Source organism: Cyclospora cayetanensis, unplaced genomic scaffold (assembly GCF_002999335.1).
Source record: "Cyclospora cayetanensis isolate NF1_C8 unplaced genomic scaffold, CcayRef3 CcayRef3_contig_49, whole genome shotgun sequence".
NCBI classification, from domain to species: Eukaryota; Apicomplexa; class Conoidasida; order Eucoccidiorida; family Eimeriidae; genus Cyclospora; species Cyclospora cayetanensis.
Genome location: NW_020312469.1, coordinates 64,139 through 88,978, shown reverse-complemented (window position 1 = coordinate 88,978; position 24,840 = coordinate 64,139). Strand labels below are relative to the sequence as shown.

Below are 24,840 nucleotides of genomic sequence, written 5' to 3'. Positions count from 1 at the left end.
ACAGCGTATACACGTACACACATGCTTATAGGCAGCACAGGAGAACGCGAAAGTGATGCAAAGGGTCCCCTCTCCATGCGCAATGCATGCATGCACTGCGCATACATGTCTCGCACATGGGTGAATGCACAGCTGCCTATAGCCGCTCATAGCGGTTTGCGTTCTTCGCGTCTCCCCCCTATAAAACCAAAGTTTGCTTCAAACTGCCTGACGCATCTCACAGACGCTGCCCCTGCACGAGGGCGTTGAGGGGCACAGGCCTTTCCCTGCCGTTGATTTCTACCAATACCTCTAAACCCCTAAAAGCTCTAATGATACCCCATGACGCATACAGGGGATGACTCGCGCCGACTACAACAGCCTACGGACGCACACCGCATGCACACCCAAGGGCTAAAGAGCTCGGCGCGTAGCAGCCCCCTGCACATCCCATTAGAGGGAACCCATAGTATGCGCACATACACGCATTACATGTGTGGAGTAGCGGCACTAGCGGGTGGAAGACGCAACAAACAACACCAGCAGAAACAGGCAGTGAAGGAGGCGCAGAAAACGGCCGTCAGGCAGCAGGAGCTACCCACCGACTGTAGAGGCAAAACACACAAAATGAAAGGATCTGGATCTCACCTCCTGCCCCTCCCTGGTGACTGACAAAGGCTCGATATCGTTGCTGCTAACTGCGCAAAAATTTCCAGATGATGAGATTACAGCCCTTCCCCCCTCAGCGTCCACGGAAATGAGCACACCCTACAGCAAAAAGACACGTACCGGAAGCAGGGAACCGCAGCAAAAAGGCATGTGTCGCTTCAAGGAGACAGAGTGCTGGAGCTTTCAGTTTTACAGAAAAAAAGGCATATCTGCGATGCTCTCGGAGAAACCCCATGTCCACCTCCTGCTGCTACTCTTGCTACTGCTGTTGGTTGTCAAAGAAAGGAAAATGCTGTTCATGGAAAACAAACCTGTTTGGGGTGATGAGGCCCCTTTGTCACCCGAACGACAACGCCTTTGAGACACCATGGCTGAAGTTCGTGTCGTCCTCCTCCCCCTCCAGCAGCGTTCGCATCCGGGGAAGCTGTGGAAGCTAGCTGGATGCTGCTGCGACGAGCAGACATTGAAGATACTGACATGGAGCTGGTTTCTCCGCCGCTGAAGCGCGAGGCACTCCCGAAGCTCGATGCTTTTGAGATCGACATGGCGCTGTTGGTCCCCAAAGAGAGAGACAAGTCACTCAGAGATCTGCGCATATTTTTTCGATACAGGCGCACACAGACAGACAGGCACGCCTACGCCTCCTCTAGACACGCACAGAGTCTAAAAATACCCCTCAGTGGTCATCATACATCGAGGGCTCGTGCACACTGGGAAGGAAGCAGCCGAGAGGCATCGCACCCCCCACCTGCATCCATAGCGTGCGTGGAGGGGGCGAATCGTGCTTACACAGCGTCTTCGTCGATCAAAGCCTCAACTGCTGGATTCGGAGATTGCGGCTGGCTGGAGCGTTGCGAAAGCGGAGGAAGAAGATCTGCTGCCCTAGAAAGCGGCGTCAGAGCTCCCGAAGGGAGGGCAGATTCGTCCCTATCTCCGCAGAGAGGTGTCATCGAGCCGTCAAGTCCTCCTGACAGCGACATTCTAGAAGCGGTGCTGTCGCTCAGCGCGCCTAAGGCTCCTGAGAATGCCACACACCAGGCATGCAGAAACAACACGCTTCATATCCATTGGCGTCCACACTACACAGCGAGTGTCGCTACATCGGCCTCATTACAGGATTCAACTTTCGCACATGCTCTCTCGCTCCCGCTCTTTCTATCGTTAGTTTTCTCTGTGTGTCTTTCTCTCTACTTCATTCGTGTATCTCTCTCGAAAAGAAAGCCTTTATAGAGGGGGCCTCCGGAGATACAAGAAATTCTTTCTTAAAGCCCCTACGTTCGTAGTCTTTGCCGCTTTCTAGGACTTGCACGTCACTTTTTAAGATCTTAACGACCTCAGATTTCGTTTGCAGCAGAACCCTACAGCGCAGCCGCAAGACACAACACATCATCATGAAGCGCAAAGTGCATGTGCAAATGTGTATACGTGTATGCATGCATAAATGAATATACGTGTATGCATGTATAAATGTGTATACGTGCATGTATGCACAAACGAATATACGTATATGTTCTATGTATATATGTGTATGTGTGATATAAATATACATACACATATATACATACACATATATACATACACATATATACATACATATACACATATATACATACACATATGTACAGATACACATATATACATACATATACACATATATACATACATATATACATACATACACATATATACATATACACATATATACATACACATATATACATACACATATATACATACATATACATACATACATATATATATGTACATTGATAAAAACATGTATGCATGTATACGTTTATATATACGGCTATGCGTTTGCCAGATTTGAAGCCTCAGCCTGCAGAAGGCTGTGATGTATGCGTGGTTAGGCTGTGGCTGTATCCCTCATCCCTCCTGCTCTCTTTGAAAAACGCACGTCAGTTCATCTCTCTCGACGGATCGAACGTTTGCAATGACGCCTTTGTGTCTTCCTCTCTGCACTTTAACCTGTTTTCCCACGAGAGGATCGACGCGTCTTCCCAGCCTGAGGCCCCCTGGCCCGCGGGGGGGCCCCCCCCCTCCACGGAAGCCGCCGGGGGGCCCCCCCCCGGGGCCCCTGAAGGGAAATCTGCCGCCTCCGAGGGGCCTGGGGGCCCTAAAGAGACTGTCTCCGGAGGAGACAGTCACCGCTGCAGCGTCTACTGCAATGATGCCTGCGTTGTCAGTCTTCGCTTTGACGCGAACGAACAGCGTGTCTTTCCAGATGTGGATTACTTGACCCCCCTCCCTGAGGCTTTCGACCGGAATAACACCTCCGGAGGGGCCCCCTCTACAGGAGCACAGGGGATTCGAACAGCCCCTGCATGCCAGCTTGACTAGCGCATGCCGCTCCACGATTTGCTTGACTGCGTCCGTTGTGGTCTGGAGCTCGGTGTGGATCTTTGTGTTCAGCTGCGCCGTGGAGGAGTGGCAAATCGTGTTGTTCGGGAGCAACAGGCGCAGCGTCTTCCCGCTGGGGTCGATGTACACCAACACGCCCTTCTCGCCAGACGTCAGATCCACGAAATCCAAGAGCGAAAAACCCCTGATCGACACGAGGCCGTCCTCGCCGCAGCCGCTCTGTGCGGCGTGCGTCAGAGACTCCAAGAGACACTTGAACTGCAAGCATTCAACATGCACAAAGACACCGCAGCAGACAGCGCTGCAGGAAGCGTCCTGTGGAAGCCTCTGCCAAAGGCACAGCGCAACAAGATCCCTCGAGATCGACAAGACGTCTTGCACGACACACACTCAGCAAAACTTGATGACGCGCACGTGCTCACACAGAGCGCGCGATAGAAAGATCACACAAATTGCTGCAGACTGCTAAGAAAATAAAGGGGCGTCTCCCCCCGTCACCCCGGTAGAGGAGCAAGCGTCGCCAGGGAGGAGCAAGAAAAAGAAAAAAAGAGAAAGGGGGAGAAAGGAAGGAAAACGGGAGTGTGGAAAGAGCTAAGAGGACGCTCAATAGGAGCAGCATTTCGAGATCTGCTACAAGAAGCAGGTGAGAAAGGGTGATGCCCACAGAGCAAGCAACACAGTGCGCCGTGCAGAACTGCTGCCTCGCAAAATTGGCTATCCAAAATGCAGCACCGCTCATGCAGAACACCCCACACCCCACCCCCTTCCCCGCATATGCGGTAAGGTGTGTATGTAGCTAGCTGGCTAGCTGTCGGTCTTGCATGCAGCCGGAGATGCGCGGGGTTCGCACTGTGAAACTGAGAAAACGTCATATATATATATCACACCTCGGAGCACGTAGAAGGCGAGAAAACAGTTGCCACGAGCGTTGTCTTGTCAATATGCGTAATGAGGCCGCTATGGCCAGTGTTGACACCTTGCAAGGCACGCACTGACTCCCCTTCTCGGAAATCCTTCCGCACTTCCGAAGTCTGCAAAGAGTGCAAGCAATTTGCATGCAGATTTCTTGAAACCTAAGGGTAGCTACGGCAGAAAGCAGTCCTCCAAGAAGAAAAAAACGGTAAATCACGGTGTGGAGTGTTTGTCACTGTGCTGCAGTGTTTATCACTGTGCTGCAGTGTTTATCAATATGCTGCAGTGTTTATCAATATGCTGCAGTGTTTATCAATATGCTGCAGTGTTTATCACTGTGCTGCAGTGTTTATTAATAGGCTGCAGTTTTTTCTACCCTGAGCCTTAGCGCGCCAAACTTGGGGTCGTCCAGAGTAACTTGAATCTGATTATCTCCTCCATCTGAGTTTTGTGGCAGCTCGCTGATTCTTCCTCGCAGCCCTTGAAGCTCTCCCTGCACATGCCAGCGCATCGCATAGGAACAAAGACTCGACACAAGGGGGAAGACGACGAAGCACACAGAGTCTCATCTGAAGGCGTGGAAGAAAGGAAAAGCGCCTGTAAAGGAAATCATTCGGCGAAGGGGCTGAGGATGAAGGTGGACAGGAAAGCGAGAAACATCGCGAAGTTGCTCCGAATAGCTTCATGCAAATGCGATTTGAAGCACTCTGCATATATATATACATAGGGGGAGGGGCTGCTGCTGATGAACAGCTATAGAGAAAATGCAATTATCTTCTGAGCCGGTAGGCTTCCTGGAGGCGTGCGTGTTTGTTCAGGCACATGCAGAGGCAGCACTTTTCGTGGATTATTTTAAAGAGACTGCCAAAGCCGATTTACGACACCGTTCTGCTGATGCAGTTCGACGCCCATTGTTAGAGGGACAAAAGGGGTAGGTGTCAGGCAGGCAAAAGCAAAAACAACGCCTTTCAAGATATTCTTTGAGATGCTCTGCAGACAGGCTGACACTGAAGGGGCAGATGCATCCCCGCGCAAGCAGACGCAGCAGCCTCCAAGGCTCGGACACCAGGCAATGCCAGCCTTTGTATAACGAAACACAATTCCTTCGCCAATTCACAATAAGTGAACATCGCGCCAAGTCGTTTTCACGCCTACCTGAATTATTATAACACGATCTCCTAGCAGGAAGGCACTCCGTTGCTGCTTGAGTAGCTGCACCAGGGGACGGCGGCCTGAGAAAAACGGAAGCGCATATGAAAATAAAAGTACAAAACCATCAGAAAGCCATAGGTAATCCAAGACGGGGAAAGGCCATACACCCGGGGGCCGACACATATGAACAATACACAAGAAAACATGAAATGTGGACTTTTACGATCAAAAATGCACACGAGAATAAAAAGTAGCCTTTACACTGTCATTGTCGCGTTGAAAGAAGCAGAAGGATAGTAGGCAAAAAGAAAGGGGGCTCTCTCAGAAGTGCAGCAGAAAGGAAGGATTACAGCACAGTGCACCTTCTTCGTATAGCCCCAAGGGCACAGAGCATATACATATACATATACATATATATATATATATATATTTAGTTATTTAAGTTTCTTCCAAGTGGAATTTGCAATCCCAAGATATATAGAGTAGAGAGCAAGCAGCCATTCTGAACCTCGCAAAGCAGAATAGGGGGTGCTCTATGTGTAAAAAGAGGGGATAGGTGGAGAAAAACAGCACCATTGATGGATTCTTCTCTGTCTGCCTCGGACATAGGCTGCGAAAACTCCCGAATTTCTGTTAGAGACGGCGCAGCGAGCGACCCAAAGAGCAAATGCCGTAGCGCAATTTTTCGCACAATGTATCCAGCCTCTTCGAAGGTACAGCCTGAAACATCCAGAGAATCCCGCATATATATCACAACGGCAGCAAGATAGCTTCCTAAAAAACGTGATAACGCAAAAGGCCGGAGCGAACACGAGGAAGGAGTCAGGTGTGTGTGTGTGTGTATATATATATATATATATATATATAGACCAGAGGGAAGCGGGGACGTCTTCAAGAGAAGATCGCCGACAAGAAAAAGCGCGACAGAGGAAGGCGAAATCAGGGAACGCAGGAGAGGTACGGATGTAAAAAAGGCCACGCAAGGGGGAATAAATATGAGGGTGCATGCAGTCCAGGTGTGCACTCTGCAAAGCCCCGTGCGCGATGACAGCAGGCAGGGCCCGAAATTCAAAAGATGCAGAAAAGGAGCGTAGAAAAGGGGCTTATCAGTGCATGCAAGAACCGAGTGCGGTATTCGACGAGCACCATCCTGCAGAACCTCTACTATCTCAGCGGATATTCGCCTATCAATATAAGTACATATATATATGTATACGCCTATTAATATGCGTATATATAAATATATTTATCTATTGACTTGCCGGCAAATCGGACCGTGCCAGGACTAATGCCCTGTTCAACCTGACCGCCACTAGCGTCCACACGTTCTCTATCGAAGAATCTTTTTTCAGGACGGGCGCTGCGTTTGAACTGAGCGCCTCCGCGTCCTAGCGCAGAATCCTTTCCTGGTTTCTGGAAACAAGGCAGATTACGCACGCATACATGCATACTAAGGTGCCTCCACAGCGTGTCAGTCTGTCTGTCTGTCTGTCGTGCATGCATGCAAGCACCGAGAGAAGCAGCACCGGAGTCGAAGAAGTCTGTTTCAACGTGAAGACACGTCCAGACGGCGCGACGACGGTCTTAGCGTTGGAAGGAAGGAAAGAAGAAGCATGCATGGACGCGCACTCCCGTGCGACGCCAGCTCGTCACTTACACTCGCCCTCTCCAGCATGGCTTGAAGATCGATTCGAGGGATAAGCCGGACAGTGGCGTAGACACCTTGCTGATCGGCAGAGACGATTTGCGCGAGATCGCCAGCATAGAGCCCCCGCTTGACACGCACGAAGTCGCCGCGCTGCGGCAAACTCTGCTGCTGGATCTTCAGCTGCCAACACACACACACACAGGAGGAGAGAAGAAAACACACAGCCAGATGAAAGAAGCTGCGCAGCAAACTTCCGCCGTCCTACAGAAATCCTATGAAGCCAATGCGGAAATCAGTGTGCCGCACAGGAGGGAGGGTGGCGCATGCACGTGAGAAAGAAGTCGACAAAAGAGGAGAAACACGCAGAAAACTACAGACATACAGACGGACAGATCCACAGGCAATGCACAGAGAAGAGACTATGCCCGCCCTCCATGCCTCTATATGTCCAAAAGCAACGAATGAAAAGCCTCAAAAAGCACATGCACGCCACTAAGAACTGCCATTTGCCAACAGACAGCAACAAAAAAGGCGTGCTCGCAGCTCTCTCATACAACACTCGTTCAAGTCTGCACACCTGGCGAAAGACCCCTGGCATCTCCTTCAAAGGCACCATCCTTATTTCTCCCGAAAGACGCAAATTGCGAAATCCCTGAAGCGCTTCTTTGACCGCGAACTGGCTCTCCGCCTCTACGTAGAGATAGCCTGAAAGCATTCGTGCGACAGCACAAAAACACACCCACACAAACGCTCCGCCGCTCACCAGAAACACGTCATGACAAGAAAGAGCTTTAAATTCGCGATACATGCACAACAAGCAAGGGCAGACACACCAACAAGACAAGCCTCCTGCACCAAACTGCAGGCAGCACAGTGCGTCACACGGCGGAGCAAACGCATGCATCTACAGGACACAGCGGTGATTCAGAAAGCCCCGCCAGAAAACATCTTCGTGGACCCCTCTCTTTTTTTCTAACGCGCTAGCTACTGTGCCACCCAAAAACAGCCTGGAAGCATAAGAAAACACGCAATACCTTTTAGGTCGTCAGAAGCGAAGACGGAGTATATTTGCAAATCCATGCCCTTCCTCGCATGCACGAAGCATTTGTTCAGAATTGCAATAACTTCCTCTCTCTCCGTCCCGCTCTATATCGCAAAAATCAGCCACATGAGCACTTCCAGCTCATAAAGCCCCACACGAGACTCCAAGCCATGCGAGCCACCATACAGCAAGTCATGAAGAAAATGCAATGTTCAAATTCGCATGCTGCAATGCAGACAGCTCAGCACACGACTGCACATGCGAAACGCTCGCACTACCCCTGTGCCCTGTGTGTTGTGCCTGCGAAGTGGAGCCAGTCATGAAAAGCTTGGCGACTCTGTATTCACACAAAAGCCACGCCTAAGGCTCCGAAACTTGTAATAAAAAGCAATACCTTATTCAAGCGAACCATCCACAGTTTAGGATCGCGCATGTCTGGCAGAATGCTCGCCTCTGCGGATTCTTCATCTGCGAATTCCCTCAATCACACAAAAGATCAGCCCGCAACGCGTCAAAGCAAATCTCGAAACACTCAGCCCCTTACCCCCCAAAAGCATGCACCCGTTGAACGCTGAGCCTACAGTCCAAAGCCTCCGCTTCATCGAATTCGTCATCTTCTTCTTCCTCCCCTTCTTCGAAAGACTGGTCTTGATACCTCCGCGTCAGAGAATCAATGGCAGACACAAGATGCGCTGAGCCTCCGCGTCTGCCCCATTCTTGCTGCTGCTGATCCTCCTGCTGCTGCCGCTGTGCTGAAATTCTGCGGGCTTCTGCAGCCTTCGCAGCCAGACGCGTTGCCTCTCGCGCTTCTTCGGGGTCGATAAATTCATCGCCTTCCTCTTCTTCCTCCTCATCACCAACCTACTCCCGAAAACGCAATCAAAGGGAAACGCTCAACCCTCGCGCGAGAGCGAAATCGAGAAACATCCATATGCATAAACCACACACAATCTCACGAAGCTTCCAAAAAAGCACCGAGACGTTAGACCGGCTACGCAATCCCCCAGTGCCTACACACCCCCCTTGACTCTGCCCCTTTGCATGCGCAGCGGAAGCGAGAAATACAAACCCTAACTCCTCTAAACTCCTCGAGGCTGTCAGCCATACACGACAAAACGCTAACGCTGCACCTCACATCTCAACGCCACAGCGCCGAGTTTCGTATACCTCTAGACACGCCACGCTGGCTGCAAATGAAGAGGAGTAAAGACACAACAGGGAAAGCAGAAAGAAGGCAGCACGAAGGCTTTTTTCAACGAGCTCAGAGTGCTGCATCGAGCCTTCCTGTAGCCTATATCCAACTGCCTGGTTACCTGTGCTTCCACATCCAAGAAAGCGCTAACGCCTCTTCTTCTTTTCGAAGCTCTTTCTCTTGCATGAGTTTTGCGCTTCTTAGAGGCTGTGCCCTTTGATTTCTTCTTGCTGCTGCTGCTTTTCTTCTTTTCTTTTGGCCTCTCTTCTTCTTCCTCCTCCTCTGCATCAGACCCTTCAAAAGCAGAAGCATCCGACTGGTTGCTCTCGCTACTCTTCTCCTCGGCAGAAGAACCAGAGGCCTCTTCCTCCTGTACACAGGCGTAGTATCACCCCGCAGTGACTGCCACACATAGAAGACGCCCTTGCCACGTTCTGCTGCAGTGGCTGCAAAAGCACAGCAGCAGCATGGAGGCACGCCCATCGATGCCCTTTTAAATGACACCCGTGTCAGGATTTGCTCTGCTGTGCACTTGTGGCAACGAACCTCTTTCTTCGCCATTCTGCCGAACTCTAGTAGCCCTTAAGACACACGCACGCCTCAGGATCTAGGCTTTAGGGTTTGAACTGAAAGCAGCTCCAGCCGCTACAACTCAGGTGTATGGACAAGCAACATCCACAGACAGGCCTTGAACGCCAATCGCTCAGTCAAGGGGCCTTCGCCAAAACGAGCTTTATTAGGAATGTGGACGGCAGTTTCCGAAGGGATGCTGGAAACAAGAGCGCCAAGGCGCAAGTGAAAGGTGGTACAGACAGATTTAAGTCTTAAGAAACTGGCTCGAAGCTCTAAGGTTCAGCTTTTAGGGTTTCGAGCAACAGCAGGGGTCCCTATGCATGCAGCCTGAAAATGCATGCAAGCGCAGGAGGAGGGTGGACATTCCTATGCCACTGTTATGTTTGATAGATAGTCTATTTTTAAGTATCCACGTTTTTATGTGCTTCGAAAGTCAGAGAAGCAGGCGTACCGCGCAAAACGGTTGTTCATTGGGGCTTTGGCGCCTTTGTACAGCACGAATTCACTGTCTGTCTCAACGCATGAAACACTGCAGCCTAACGCTCAAGCTATTCACGGGCATATTGCAGCGCAAAGCGTTTGCTTTTTGATTAGAGGGTCAATAGGCGCGTTGAACGATTCATGAGTTTCTGCTGCCTGCGCGTGTTGCCTGCCTTGGAGATTGCAGTCTCATCTAAAACAGTCTCCCCTCAGCGAAATTTGCGCTCTCCAGACACCCGGCACTTGCTGGAAAGGTCAGAGCTCAACAATTTGTCATGAATAGTCGGAAAAACGCCGTAGGTATACCAGGAATAACAGAATGCAGCAACTGATCCGCATCCGCGATCATTTTGACGTGGCGATCAAGCAGCAAGAACCTGCCACACCCAGTAAGCAACTCCTAAGTTGTGAGCGTCAACGGCTTTGTTTGTTTCGCTTCATCCCCTCTTGTCTATTGATTGGTCTGCCTGTATGCACCGCTTCGCTGTTATCTCTTGTGCATTGGGGTTTACGGTTCTCCTTCTTTGCATACACATTCGCAGTGCCGCGCTGAGAGGTTGCCACCGATCCATACGCTGTCTCAACTTTCGCTCTTCTACTGTAGCAACTGTATGGATTTGCAAGGATGCCTATTCAAGAATTTTTTCCTTAGCTGCGCACCGTATACGTTTCTGGGCTGCAGATCCTCCTCCACGCCCTCTACAGAGATGCTGCTGCTCCTTCTGCCGAAAGGGCAAGGGAGCTCAGGGGAAGTCTCAAGAGCTTTCTACCGCGCCGTTCCCTAGCAGCTCTACAGGCGTACCCACGGTGACGCCACAGACCTCTCTGCAAGGAACACCCCAACGGCAGAATCCCACTGCAGCCTTCCTTTGAATAGTTGTGCCTCAATGCTGGCTTATGCTTCTTCATTAGGCACACCTCTACGGAGATGTGGCGCTCTGCCCTAGGCATCTCTGTTTAGGGGCTCAGTGTTTGGTCTCTAGAGACCTCCATGTACAGTAGCTGCACCGAAAGTCGAACAGAACGTGCCTTTGTAATGCTCACTTTCGGGTGCATTCGCGAGAAGTCGCTTGAACTTCAGGAGCCAGGGTGTTTTTTGGTAGTTTAGATAGGACCCTATGTAGCTTCTTCACCGTCAACGAGCGTTTAAAAGTTTGTTCTGTATAAGAGGAGCTATCTGCATTGCTATTAAAAGTCAAATCCGGCAGCAACCGTGAGGTATGCGTGTGAGTGTATGTGTATTGTGTGTGCTTGTGCGTGTGTGTGTTTGTGTGTGTGTGTGTGTGTGTGTGTGTGTGTGTGTCTGTGTGTCTGTGTGTCTGTGTGTCTGTGTGTCTGTGTGTGCTTGTGCGTGTGTGTGTGTGCGTGTGTGTGTGTGCACTTTTGAATGCCACCTCTTTCCCAAACTTAAAGAGAACTTCTTCCCCCATCAGGGTTTTTTCCAGAGCACATGGCTGCCTCTAGGGGGCCCCTCTGGACTGGCAGGTTACCGGTACCAGTAGTTCATATGCATGGACGTATGGGTGGTCTCGTATCGATACGTATGGCAGATGCGTTTAGAACACCGTGTGCTCTTCCCCGCATCTATCTGCGGGTAGGAAGTTTTTGTAGAGGCATCTATCTCCGAATATACGTATTTGAGGGACTTCGCTGCACTACTGAATGCGTTTGCATGTGATGCCACGCAAACCACAGAAGCACAGCACAGCTACACAACTCTGCCCGCGCAAAGCCACGCAGAGGCCTACACCGGCTTCCTAATAGCCCACCGGGCAAGCCTCCTTGCGCAATAGGCATGCACATGCATGTCCAGACTAGAAAAAATCCTGAAGATTCAATCAAATGACTCATTCACGCACGAAAAAACCGGGACATGAGCATCGCGAGAAACATGCATGTTTACACATCCGGAAAAACAACTCAACCTCTGGCGTTCATGCACTGGAATGCGGCCTGTGTATATCTCTTTGCGTCAGTGCACTCCTAGTTCACGGGCATCGTGGAATATACGTATTTTTGTGCGCTCGTGACCGCTTTAATCCCTGGGGTCTTCAGAGCTTCTTCTTTCCATTTTTGAGAATTCCAGCCTTTTGACATCTTTTTAAGACTGGTAAGGTGTCGCTTTCCCGAATTCGTGAGCTTCAAGTGGGCACGCTTAAGCTGCTTTTCCAAGTCAACTGCAACAAGCCAAGCGCAGAGACGCAAAAAATGGGGTTGCACTTGACAGAAGATGGTCAGCAGGAACTGGGGAGAGTGGCAGTAAGGGGAAGAGAAGTGCAGAGATCAGGTGAGGACGTGAGGCCAGTGAACAAAGGGCCAAAATATATAAAGCTGGGTTGGCGCATGCACGCATTGCATTTGCACAGCCTGCTACCCAGAAAACCTCCTCACTTGTTGCTTTCGTGGCATCGAAAGGATCCACTTGTTCAAGAACTGCACACAATTCAGCGACATGTACAATAACACTCCCCTACACTGTGTAGGCTTCAAGCTTTGACGCCTAGACTCCTCGGAAGAGGCGTTCGTGTCTAGCGGGTGGGGATAAATGTGCATGGGTCCCGGATAAGGCCTAGGTGTTACAGTTGAATGCAAAAGCTTTCAGAGCTTGCAGTATGGCTGTTGCAATCTCACCAACGTCCACGAGGGTTTCAAAGTAGCTTTTGTGGTACTTCGAGGGTTCTCCAGGGTGTTCATCTGCAAGGTGCGCCAACGACAAGAACGCGTTTGGGGGGTAGGGTCACGTGCTGAATGCACTTTAAAGGGCACATTTTTGGGGTCTATGGTACGTACAGCTGTGCACAACTTTGTCGTAAAACTCAATGTTTCCCCCAAAAAAGTCCTTCACTTCTATTGGCGAGGTGTTGGATTGATTGCATGCTTTTACTGCCGCATTTACAAGGGCCTCTTTCTGCTCGTCCTTCTTTGCGCTCAGATGTGACATCGACAAGCGGTACAACTTGGCGGAGAGCTGCACGAAAATCAACGAGGGTTCACGACTCAACCCTGGAACTCGACAACATTCTGGTTTCAAGCGTAAGGTCATAATGTTCGAGGTGTACATACCTTATGCGGCACGCCAACTTTCATATGCCTCTGTCCCTCTGCAAGCAAACAACCGCATAGGAGGAGTAACATTAAAGGAATTCTTGGTGCGTAAGGCTCAGCGTCGCTTGAATCCCTTCATGCTTGTGGCATTAAGGTTTTATGTACCTTTGACTATCCTCCAAAGAAACATTTGGCTATTGAAGTCAGTCTTGCGTTTTTCTGCTTCAAGAAGAAGCACATCAGCAGCCGGCGCATCTCCCAGAAAGGGCTGCAGCTGCATCAGCATGTTTTGCCCCTTTTTGTAGCAGCTTCTCGCCGTCCGCAAATAACTTGTGGTTCTTTCCAGTGCCTCCTGAGCCGCTCCAGGAGTGGCCGCAGTGGCAATAGCGTGTTTGATCTCCTCATCGTTTCGGGTGTATACGCTAAAGAAATCCTCTGCAGAACAGTGCTTTTTTAGTTCAAAAGGTAGGATTGCTGGATCTGCGATTAGCGCTTCAAGATAGATCATGTCTAGGGTGTTCTGGGCATGTGGCCTCTGTTTTTTCCTGCGCTTCGTCTTCTTGCCTGCTGCCTCTTGCTCTCCTCCAGAGGTCGAAACAATTGCCTGGCTCTGTTGTAGATTCTTAAGATACTTTTTAACCATCTTCACCATCTTTTTTCCCCCGTAGTGCCACACGACAAATGCACCATGGCCGTCGGTAAGCCATTCTTTGAAAGGAGAATTCTTAGGAAAATATTTTTCAAGAGTGTCGGTCTCGCCGGCCCCTCGAGTCTCAGTTTTGCTTTCTTGAGCTTCAAAGGCTTTAGTGCTTTTTAAAAGCTGCATCAGGAAAGGGGCTAAAGAAAGAAACAGCAAGTAGTCAGCAGTAAGACAAGCAGGCGAAGCGGCAGAAATGTTCGCCAACGTCAAAGACACCGCAACTGAGGGCATGAAGCGCAGCACACGCAAAGGCACATTGCCTCAACCCGTAAGGGCCTGATAAGTGTCGCAGGTGCAACAGCGTTTACGTCCAAAGAGCATCAGCCAGCACACCTCCCTAAACTTGAGCCTGACCCCCCGTGTACTATTGCATCATGCTCTGCAAGAGAGGGATTCGAACTTATGTTTTCAGTGGCCTAACGCTCAGGAACTGGGGTGTTCGTGGTCTGGGTACTCTGTGTTCGGTCCTTTTGAAAGCTGCTCTCCAAAGCCTTGACAAATTCTAAGTGGAGTCCTGGTGCAACATGGCGTTTCAGATAATTAAGAATGGGCTTTAAGGTCTTAGTTTCCGCTGCCCTCTGTGCAATTTCGCGGTGGACTTTTGATAAATCTGCGCAGGCAGGAGAAGGCGGGTAGTAGCACCACAGGAGTGCGGCTTGTACCACCGCACAGACAGAGGGGAGCTGTAGAAGGACTCACAACTTTGGAGCAATCAGCGCTAGCACCTAAGGTGTCGTCTGTGATGTCGTCTTAGAACTGATATATAGGCTTTGCACTGTCCGTACACATTTGCTTGGTCTTCTGGTATATCCTGGTGTATTTTTTTAATTCGAGGAAGTGCAATAGCAAGTCCGCAGTGTCCGGGTGCATCTGTTCAAGGGCCTGTCTAGAGAGGCGTGAAGAAAGTGAAGTCTCAATTTGTTCAATCGCCGGTGTTAGGACAGCGTCCGAGCTTTGCTGCCCTGAAAGTGATTCAACTGCAATGGCCTGAGTCACTGCACAAACAAACACTAACAACCCCCGTTCCATGAATTTCTAGCTTCAATCACGCTAGCGGGCAACGTTTGCAGGATATTAATGCAAGGAGTACAGATATGGTCTACACGTCAAAGATGCATCCGTACGACTGCTGATGTTTCCAGAGCTATTCCTCACTGGCAGTGCGGATAATCTGCAGCGACGGGTGGCTGGCCTTGCATGCGCGGCGGCTCTCTTTAGACACGCGTTTTGCTGCAATCAACAAAGGGTAAAGAATTTCTCAAGTAGCATAGGAGCCGCTCAAGAATGCAGTCAATAACAATGATCTGGCATACAGCTAAATGCGTACATGCAATTGAACACAGAATCAAATATTAAAAGCCAGGGGGTAAAGAAGATAGTTTAGAACGTTTCGAAACCAACCGGGCTAGCTTAAGCAAGCGGTGCTCAAAAATACAAACGTGTGAAATGCATGAATGGGCTATCCAACAGACTATGCCACAGCGGCAAACACCCTTGCCACCGCACAAGGCGCTTAAATACATATTTGTGTGACCCTCTCTGCCATCATCCTTCGTGCGCTCTGTTCTCCTCTGAGTGCTGCGCATTCCCTTCCGCTTCTTCCCAGAATGCCATTCTACTTTTCCTGTGTTTTGTTCTGCGTTGGTGTTTCTGTCCCAACGCCTGTTGTGCTCCTTACCATCCTTCGCTGCTTTTTCTAACTCCTGTCGCACTTCTGCCTGCTTGTGAGCAAAGGCCGGGTCCTTCACAGCTGCTTCACACATTTCATGAAGCTTTCTGGGGGAGATGCAGAGAAACTGTGCTCGCGCAGTGAGAGAACCGTGGGACGGCGCAACGGCGGAGAAGAAAGACGGTGCGCGTAGAGAAAGAAAGGAAACCGCAGAAGAAACTCCGACAGCACTTCGCAAAGCGTTGCGAATACCTGAAAGCAAAAGGAGCAGATGCGAAATAGGAATCTAGAGAAGAGCACGCAGAGGCATGCAACGTAGCAATCATCGTCTCACTAGAAACATTGTAGATGCAGAAACAGATAGAAAGGGCCGAAGGAGGAGGAAGCTTAGCAGGTTGCGGAAGAAAAATACTTGCACAGGGGGAAGAGCACTAAAGAAGCGAAGAATAGAGAATACGAAAGAGGTGCCCACAAACACAGGATGAGCATGCAAGACAGAAGGGAGAAAAGGAAAGGAGTTCAACTAGCAGTAGGCAAACCAAGGGCACAAGGAAGCTGCATCAAAAACAGAAACCCTAGGCTAAAACACACGCAATAAGAGCTTCCCAAAGACCACTCCGTGACTCAGTCCAATCTTACAAACTTGCACCGTGCCACAATACATATTTGTGCCTGCACTGCCACTTCCGTGCCTTACCAGCATACAAGACCCAGATGTATTGGTGTGGGGGTACAACCGCAGCGGCAACTGCCAGCTTTGCCAGCACTCCAGCTTTTTTTTCCTTGTCTTCTTTGCTGGTTGCTTTTTCTAAAGCAGTAAAGGATGAGGTCAACGAATCCAGCTGCTTTTCCCTCTCGGGGGGAGGCAGGGATGCAGCGGCAGAAGACAAGTAATATCCCCCAACCAAATACGCATATGAATGCACCTCATCCAGAGACACTGCATGAGCAACATTCACACACAGCAAAGCACATTAGGGGTCACTTAGTACTTCAATTCCGGGGGCTCTGAGAGAGCGTGTAGGAATATCTTGTGGTGAACAGGCTGGAGGATTCTCACCTTGTTGCCTTAGGGCATACTCAATTTGTTTGCTTAGCTGGGCTTCGTGGTTTCCACCCTCCTTGTCCTGTTTCTTTTTCTTCTTTTTGCGCTTCTTTGTCTTCGTTGCTGCCTTGTTCCGCTGTGAGCTCTGCTTCTTTGCCTCTGCGGCCTCTCTCGTGGTGCCTACTGCAGCTTCACCTTCGTTCAATGTCTTTGGTTGTGTATGGTCGTTTTGCGTGCTGGCATTTGAATCCTCATGCATATGCACTGAAGAGCTACGCGCATGCGGTCTTGCGTCGGTGTCAGCAGTGTCCCGCGACGCTAGAGGCATGTGCACGAAGGATGAGGCAGCCGCGGAAGATGCCAAGAGAGTAACAAATGACGAGACGGAGAGGGCGGAAGAAGGAATCGATAGAATACCCTCTCGGTCATGAAATAAGAGCTCCATGAACCCTCGTTGCATCAAACAAATTGAAGCATCGGAGAAATCTGCAATAGCCAAACACCAAGTTCCATATTTATGCACTTCTCCTGCAAGGGACACAGCCAACTAGGTAGTCCGTGTGAACAAAGTTCATGGTAAAGTGGAAACGACCAGACACCCTAGCGCACGTTCTTCGTAAGTCATGATTGTTGAGAGAAAAGCACACACTTCACCCAAGAAATGATGGGACGTATTTACAGCTACACCTTTAGTGATATGGGCAGCCAATACGCCACAAGCAAGAGAAGTAGGCAGAGCACAAATGGCTGCTTTAACACATGCACGTCCCAGGGCGGTACGCCTTAAACCGAAACGACACGTAAGAGCCCAAGACATGTAACGGACGGAACGTTTGTCACTCACCTTTAGCGGTAGGATGAATTGCAGGATGATTTTTCTTTGAATCTGAGAAACCCACTTGCCCACGCACTGCGAAATCAGAACTTGATTTCTGGCTCAGAGTATGCGGCTCTCACTCAGTGGGTGTGAATTTAATTTACCTTCAAATTTTCTGATGCCTTTGGTAACGCATTCCTGAAAAAGGAACATCCACCCAACAACACGTCTGACTGCAACACCGTAGCCTAAACCTTCTGTTCAACGATCTGCTCTGCTTGCTGTGACGTGCTGAATACAACTGACCTGTAGATGACTTATAGCATGAGCCTTGAGTTCCTGCTTTTTAAGTCCCTCAGCTGTGGGCACCGATGCACAAACCAGAACCCTAAGAGATGAGGGCGCATTACCGAACGGCACAATTCAGGTGTACGTAGCTGCCCAGTTACAGCGTAATGTGGGTTGCCTTTATTCGCTAACTGCGTGGGGGAGTGTGAACAGTGTATCCTTGCATTTTCTCAGCAGCTTCAGCGCTTTCGTTACAAGTCGTTTGTCCATAGATGCGTTGGGTGCAATGTCGAATCCCCATTCTTGCCTGTTAATTTTGTCGGCATCTTTGTTTGTGTTACAGCATTCTATCCACAGTGCTAGCCGTCTAAGGCCCATGAGGTTTTGTTCCGCGATTTGATGAAGCAGCTGCGCGGCATCGTGCGCTAGTTCCTTCTCCCTTTTGCGGTCTTTCTTTGCCTCAATAAACGCACTAAGGGGAACGGAATGCGCCTCGGTCTTTGAATTTGTCTTGTGTTTGCGTTTGCCTTTCTTCTTGTGCTTCGTTTTCTTGTGCATGTCCTTGCTTGCTCTGTTGTGCGCCTCCTCCCACCGGGAATCTACCGGGAACTCTTTAGTATATGCATCAGAAAGGCGTAGTAGCTGTGCCTCCAGCTTGTTCGACTCCAGCACTAAAACAAAGTACACAAGAGATGCGAGCCTTTACAGTTTAGTCTCTGCGTACTAGCTGTACGTGCAGCATATATGCTGATCAGGGATTGGATTCGGTTGGTTGCTTTAGCGAACGCATTCTATGCTTGAACGGATTCGATGAATGGCTAGGTATCGGTACTTTCCCACCAAGTCCTGTAGGAACGAAATTGTAAGCGCTAGTAGCTCGGCAGCATGTGCAAGCATGAGAAGAGTATATACATCGACTAGGAACCCCTCACGTTGATCTTTGAGACTTTTTGAAAACTCTTCATTCCCGGTTGTTTGTGCAATGCGGTCCAAGAGAAGGTGGTAGCTGTCTGTCCATGCGGCACCCCGTTCTCTCATTTCTGTCTCCCGTAAAACTGCCGCTGACTTCTTTAAGACAGAAGATCTGGAGTTCCCCGGCGGTAACGATTCAAACTCTGCTGCAAACTGCTGCAGATTAGCAAGTAAAAGGGACGTCTAAGCACAACAAACACAAACACTCCAGCGAGTAGATAAGCTTTAGACAGTGGACGGGAGAAAAAAGTAGAGAGACACGAGAAGGGATTAGATTGAGTGCCCTGCAAAAGAGCAAAGAGGAGAAAGCAAAGCTAAAGGGCTGCATTTGTCAAACGGCAGATAAATGGAGACAAAACATCGAAGGCGCAAGGAAAAGAATCCAGTATATATCAGGAAAAGAAGACAAGGCTCCAGACAATGAGATAGATGAGGCCATTACAAGAGGTCACACCTCTTTTGGCGACAGGGGTTTTTGCCCCCTACAGAGCTGCTTCTCTTTGTGCATTTCGTGTTCGGTTCCTGCTGTTGCCTCTTTCTGAGCTCGGAAACACCACACTCAATCTTTAAGCTTTATGTTAATTCCACTGTTGCGCGATATTTGGGATGCTTGCAGCATTGCCGGGAAATAGAAAAGATCGGCGAAAAACTTAGGAGAAGAAGACGAAGCGGTACATACGGCAGTGTAGAGATGAGAGCACAAGTGGCTTTTCAAAGCTGATGTTTCTGTTGCTCTGGTGGTGCTGTGCTTTTCTGCTGCTGCTTGCCCTCCTCACATGATGTTCCCTTGCTCTATGCGCGTTTTCCTTTTCGTCTCCTAGGCTTACCTTGTTGATATCTCCATGTGTTTCATCGGTCTCGTTGATTGTCTCCTTATTTGTGCCTTTTTCTGCTTGCCCCTGTGGTGTTCCGTTCTTCGTTTTTAGCCTCCGCTTTAAAGCCGCGGCTGCTGCGGCCACGGTTGCAGCGGCTCGGAAAGAGAGCTTTTTGTGAGCTCCCTGAGCCATCAGCACACGAGCTAGGAAAATATTAACATACTTGCATACTCACTGCGATCAAACCATTAGACATAGATGTAGCAGAGCGTTAAAGGGGCACACCCATGAATATGCAACAATCCGCATTGAACTGCCCTCTTTGGGTGTGCTTGCTGTATCCACGGGCTGCAATCAAGGGCCTAGCTTTTTGCAATTTCTGATCGGTAAATTGCACTTTACCCGGAGCCTTTGTAAACCTATTTATACTATCGAATATTCATCACCAGCAAAGTTACTGTGCTCATGGCTCTTTCAAGGGAACGGACCTTTCCTTCTTGTCCTACCTCCTGTGCCTCAACTGCTGTTTCATCTATTTCATCAAAGTGTCTTTTATGCGCCGTCTCTTGGCCACTTCGGCTTTCTATTGTCATTTGCTCCTCTTTCTCTTCCTCCGTCTGATGAACTGCCTTTCCTTGCTCTTTTATTTTTGCCTCATCCCCTTTTCTCGTGGTGCGTCTGCGTTTAAAAGCAGCGACGGCCGCCGCAATTTTCATTGCACCTCCTAGCGAAAGTGGCTTTTTCTGCTCCTGCGCACAAATCAGTGGCTAATGAAGTACTCGTAAAGTGCTGGAAGTCGGCGGGGAGAAGAAACACGGACATGAAAGGGCTAGAAGGAGACTCGGCACAGTGAGTAGAGGTATGAGAGGGGCGTGCCAACCTGCCGTAAGAACTTCTCATTAGATAGCAAAAGAAGCAAAAGACATGGGGGGGGAGAAGGCAAGAAACTACACAAAAGCAGTTCCAGGCGTAGGAAACGCTGGAAGGCGTAAAGAGAGCGGAGAACGTGTGGCAAGGGGCCTGAGACACATGGCAAAGTTCGTCTTCATTTCACGTGGTTACAGCCTAGAACTCCCTCCTGACAAGCTCAGCTGGTTCCACGTACTTCTGTTGCGTTGCTTGCTTGATGGCCGTCATGTGTAGATGGCCTTGGAGCTACTTGAGCCTGCAGCGACTCTTCTTGCTCTTCCATTGCTTCCTCTCTCTCATCGTCCGCTGTGCTCGGGCCTTTCGATAGCGCTGTTCCCCCTTGTACAGACTTCTTCCCGTTTTCAAGAGTAGGCTTTAAGGTAGCAACAGCTGCATCGACTCTTGCTGCGCCGCCCAGAGTTAGGGGCTTCTGCAGACGCACGTCAGGGAATACAGGGACAAGGCCGATGCGCGCAGACGTAGACAGGCATGCCGATGGATAACAGCTGCATCCCAGCGGGCACTTCTGGAGCATTTGAAAGCCTGTGCGCTTCCGTGTAACCGTCATGCACCTCCGAATCTTCGGATTTAATATGCGCCAACTCTTCGGTTGTGACCCCCTGGGGAGAGCTGGTTCCCTCGCCTCTCCCTGTTTCTTCCTTCTCTGCCGCCCGTTCTTCGCTTTCTTCTTCTGCTTCTTCTTCTTTGAGACTCTTTGAGTCCACCGATTCAGAAGGTTTTTCTTGATGGTTAGAAGCCGCGGGGTGTCGTGTCGAAGGCGGGGGCTCGACGTGTGGTTTTGTTACTTCTGCTTCTTTATTCTGAATCGAAGCGATGCCCTTTATCTCCGAGAAAGCCTTTACCATGCCCTAAGAAGGGAGACGCGAAACCGTGACAGGCTATGAAATAAGATATTCTTGCAAGCTTCGTGCTAGTTTTTTGAGTTGCATCAAAAGTGCTAGAGGGTTTCTGCCCTCCTATGAAAGTGGCGTCATCAAGAGAGGTTCTGCAACGGTCCCCCTTCTTCAAGCTGCACACCAAGTCTCGCCGTTGGGGGCCTCTCAGAGCCGCATGATCAGAGAAAATCTCTCTGGGAAGATTTATTTTACCTGTCCGTTTTGTTGCGTGAGGTGCTTAACTGTTTCGGACATTTGCCTAGCTTCTGCAATCAGGCGAACCGGTGGAATGTAGTCGGGGGCTGCGCCAAAACGAAAAGCAGTGCCAAACGCGAGGAGCATGACAGGGACACAAAAAGTACGCAGCGGTGAAGACAGGGGCATGCGCGAGAGGAGAAAATCACAATGAAAGGGAGGGATGCTTGGTCAGGTATACACCTAAGGGCTTGTAGCATTGCCTCAACATGCGAGAAAAGCAGGTCGCAGTTTCAGCAGGCGTGCGCAACAGCGACTTTAGCAGGAGTTGCGTAAACTGCGCGAGTACGTGGGCGAAGACACGTCTATGTGTAGATGCAAAGGATGCACCAGCGAATTTCCGGTTGTATCTTTTTATGGTGTGCGTGTGTTTGCCAAAAATGTCTCCCTCGGAAGCTATGTAAGAAACGCTGTGCGTTTCCCATAAAGGGTTACATGCAGACGCAACTGGCACACGGCCCCTGTGGAAGCATGGACGGGATTTCCAGGAGGTTGTGGATGTCTCAGAACGCTTAATATTCGTTACACCTCTGGCATCCAAAAATGCAGCATTTTCGTTTCTCTTACTTGGCATACGGAAACCATGCATCTTCTCAGCGCTGCGTTTGGCGACGTTCAGCCAGCTGCCCTCTCTGGCATCTAGGGGGTCCGCTAGATCGTCAAGGAGTCGAGAGGCCAGCTCGTGCAGAACCATTCGGTCCACAGCAGTCAAAGGCGACTGAGGATTTTCCGAGTCTAGTACGCGAAGCGAGAAGCTTTGGAGTAGCGCTGCAAGCTCTCGCTGTTTCTTTGCTTTGGCACTGGTGGGATCGGAGGCTGAGGTGCGCGGCTCTGCCTCCTCTGCTTCCCCACGGGCTTCCGACAGCCCAGGCAAGGCATCCCCTGCCAGGTGTATGTACAGCTCCATGGGCACCACTGCAGCTGGGATAAGCAGCATCTCCTTCCCATTTAAAAACGCAGCCACAGAGGCCACTGCGCGCTGCACCGGCCTCGGCACCTGGTTATATACCTGCAAGCGAACAAAACGGGAAAGATAGAACAGAAATCAGCGTTGTTGCAAAAGCACAAAAGACTGCAGAAGAGCGCTACTGCATTAGGCCGGGGCATGCATATACAGGGATTCAGGGAAGCAGGGGGAGAAAAAGGCGAATGGGAGGAAACTGCGTGCGTATCTCTGGATGCGCGCTGTCAGGAACTGCACTCTTAGCAGAGATATTACCACTCTTTGGGGTTCCTTACCTTGTACAAATGTGTCAGCAGCGTGTAAACAATGAATGCCGATTGGGCTGGAAGAGGCAGTCTGTTGCGCTGGTCTGGTAGCGCGGCCTGCCGCTGCTTGTTCAGAAGGAAAAATGACGGAAACAGCTGGTTGCTGCTGCTGCAGCTCTGCTGTAGTAAGACATCCCAGCTGCCAAATGACTCTTTGAGATACTCGCGCAGGCACACTGCAGCCTAGAGCAAAATTCAAGCATCGCAAACCGTACAACACAAATTCTAGAGGCACACAGGCGGCCACTCCTACGGATCCATGAGAGACGCCTTAAATGTACCTGAAAGGCGGCAAGGCTTTCGCCTGTTTCCTCCTTGTCTAGCTCAAGAGACCTTCCAAACGTTTCTAAAAAAGGAATTTTATCCGCAGGAACTTCTGAACCCTACAGAAAGAGACTCGAAAAGGCAGTGACCAGCAACAGACCAGCACACGACGTTTTTTTTGACGCTCAAGAGGGGCACACTATGGTGGGAGAATCAGGCGCAAACGTTGTTATTTTTAAATGCATGCATCAGCAGTTATTTTTTTGTTGGTATGGCTTGCTACCGCCTTGCCCCAGTTGTCTCCTCTTCTTTCTCCTGCGTGCGTTGCTTTCTAGCTGTGACAGCGTACCCACTGGAAAATGCTGATGGCGCCTGCTGCCGTCTCGCCCTTAGGCTCCGTCTTCTCCACTTGGAGGCCAGAGAGATCGCTCGGAGGCAGCTCATGAACATACTGGTCTTCGCCTTTCCCCAGTCCTACCTCAAGGGAGAGCTTTTGTTCTTCGTGCAGCCAGTGCTGCACGGGCAGCTCCCCAGCCTCTGCCGAAGGTATCAAGTCTTCCATATCCTCGTCGAACGAAGCCAGAAGACCACTATAACGGGGTTCTTCATGAGACGCATGCAGCAACGCTGCGCTTCCGGGGCCAATCAAGTCTTGGTTTTGCCGCAATGTGGCTGCCGTGCTGGAGCGGCTCTGGGCAGCATTTGCATCTGCTTTTTCGTCTAGAAAACTCTCAGGATTCCAGCCCGCCGCAAATACAAGAGTCGGCAGAGCACGTGAAGCCACAACGGCCCCCGTTGACTCTCCTCCTCCTGCCTGGCGGGCGTAAGGGCAAAGATTTTCATGGTAAGAAACGAGCAGCACCCCACAAACGCAAAAGAAAGAAAAGCGATAGTGAAACTGCACAAGCAGCCAACGCATGCACGCTCTTGTCCTTCGACGTATGGATTGAAGAGTGCACAGACTAACTGTACAACTCTGGTTGGGTTGCCTTCTGCCATGTGGTGCTGCCGTTACTGCTGTTGGGGCTACTGGGAAGGGACAATCCCTCTTTAGGGGACTTTTGATTGCCATCATTCAATGCCTATCAAATACTGGTACAGAAGCACACATAAAAATAGCGGCACAGGCATCACGAATCACATAAAACTCTTACTGACCAATGGAACTGGACACGCATTGCAGCAACGCTGAAACAACGATGCTTGTTGTGCAACTGCTGAAGCCGTTGCTTCCGTAGTTCCTGGTGCTACTCATAAAAACAAAGCCCCTGTTGCGTGTACTGCCTGCTGTGCGCCGTTTCTTACTTCACCCTGCCACGGACGGTCTTGCTGCTGCCGTGTTTGATGCCGGAGGTGCCAGTGCCCTACATAGAATTTGCTGATTTCCGCAGCCTCCGGCACCTCGAAATTGTCTGTGAGTGTGCCTATTTTAGCAAATAGGTACGCCATAGAGCTCCTGGTGAGGCCGAAAGCCTCGGGGGGCCCTATATGGACTTGCGTAGTTACCCTACGCTGTGGAGACACCACAAGACCATGTGTGAGGTCTCTCAATGACGAGTGAAAACAGGGGCATTGCGAGCAACAAAATATATTAGAAAAGAGTAAATTAATTGCATTTGAAGTTAGGGGGCTTAGAGATTTCCCGTAGCAAATGAAAAACAGCGCTCTCTGCTCTATCAGCCGACAGTGAATGCTGCAGTGTATCGACACGTCCTTGTGGTGCTGTTACCGCCCATGCTGTTACTGCATATATGTACAAACAAATCTTTTAGCTGAACGAATAACTTTACTCAACCCTCAACTCAAAATTTTCAAAAATGTTGAGAAAGGCGCAAACAGGGCTAGTGGAGGCCCTATCAAGGGGCCCGAA

At 50.1% G+C, this 24,840-nt stretch overlaps 2 protein-coding genes across 2 annotated transcripts; both read right to left on the bottom strand.

Annotated features, from left to right (window-relative positions):
• Positions 1-217: 217 nt before the first annotated feature.
• Positions 218-9,534, bottom strand: LOC34620452. Its single transcript, XM_026334718.1, is given in 17 exon segments — positions 218-361; positions 628-747; positions 890-920; positions 958-1,236; positions 1,438-1,671; positions 2,662-2,705; positions 2,938-3,285; positions 4,316-4,432; positions 5,095-5,171; positions 5,665-5,811; positions 6,354-6,504; positions 6,749-6,850; positions 7,775-7,885; positions 8,176-8,249; positions 8,363-8,642; positions 9,095-9,343; positions 9,520-9,534. Coding segments are annotated over 17 exon segments (2,523 nt in total).
• Positions 9,535-16,075: 6,541 nt separating this feature from the next.
• LOC34620453 lies at positions 16,076-24,042 on the bottom strand. Its single transcript, XM_026334717.1, has 16 exons — positions 23,967-24,042; positions 23,320-23,780; positions 22,677-22,889; positions 22,079-22,446; positions 21,396-21,501; positions 20,811-21,155; positions 20,483-20,716; positions 19,836-20,126; positions 19,390-19,560; positions 19,017-19,100; positions 18,523-18,718; positions 18,194-18,261; positions 17,846-18,100; positions 17,135-17,329; positions 16,501-17,032; positions 16,076-16,380 (listed from the first exon to the last, which is right to left on the bottom strand). Exons 1-16 carry the CDS (start codon positions 24,040-24,042, stop codon positions 16,076-16,078), a joined length of 3,900 nt encoding a protein of 1,299 aa, XP_026190502.1.
• Between the last annotated feature and the right edge of the window lie 798 nt (positions 24,043-24,840).

Coding starts and splice junctions, on each gene's coding strand:
- LOC34620453 (XM_026334717.1), bottom strand. CDS start 24,042: ATGGCAATCAAAAGTCCCCTAAAGAGGGATTGTCCCTTCCCAGTAGCC. Junction 20,717..20,810: donor GGCTTTCAAATGCTCCAGAA/GTGCCCGCTGGG, acceptor GTGCGTCTGCAG/AAGCCCCTAACTCTGGGCGG. Junction 19,101..19,389: donor CACATGGAGATATCAACAAG/GTAAGCCTAGGA, acceptor TTCCGAGCTCAG/AAAGAGGCAACAGCAGGAAC.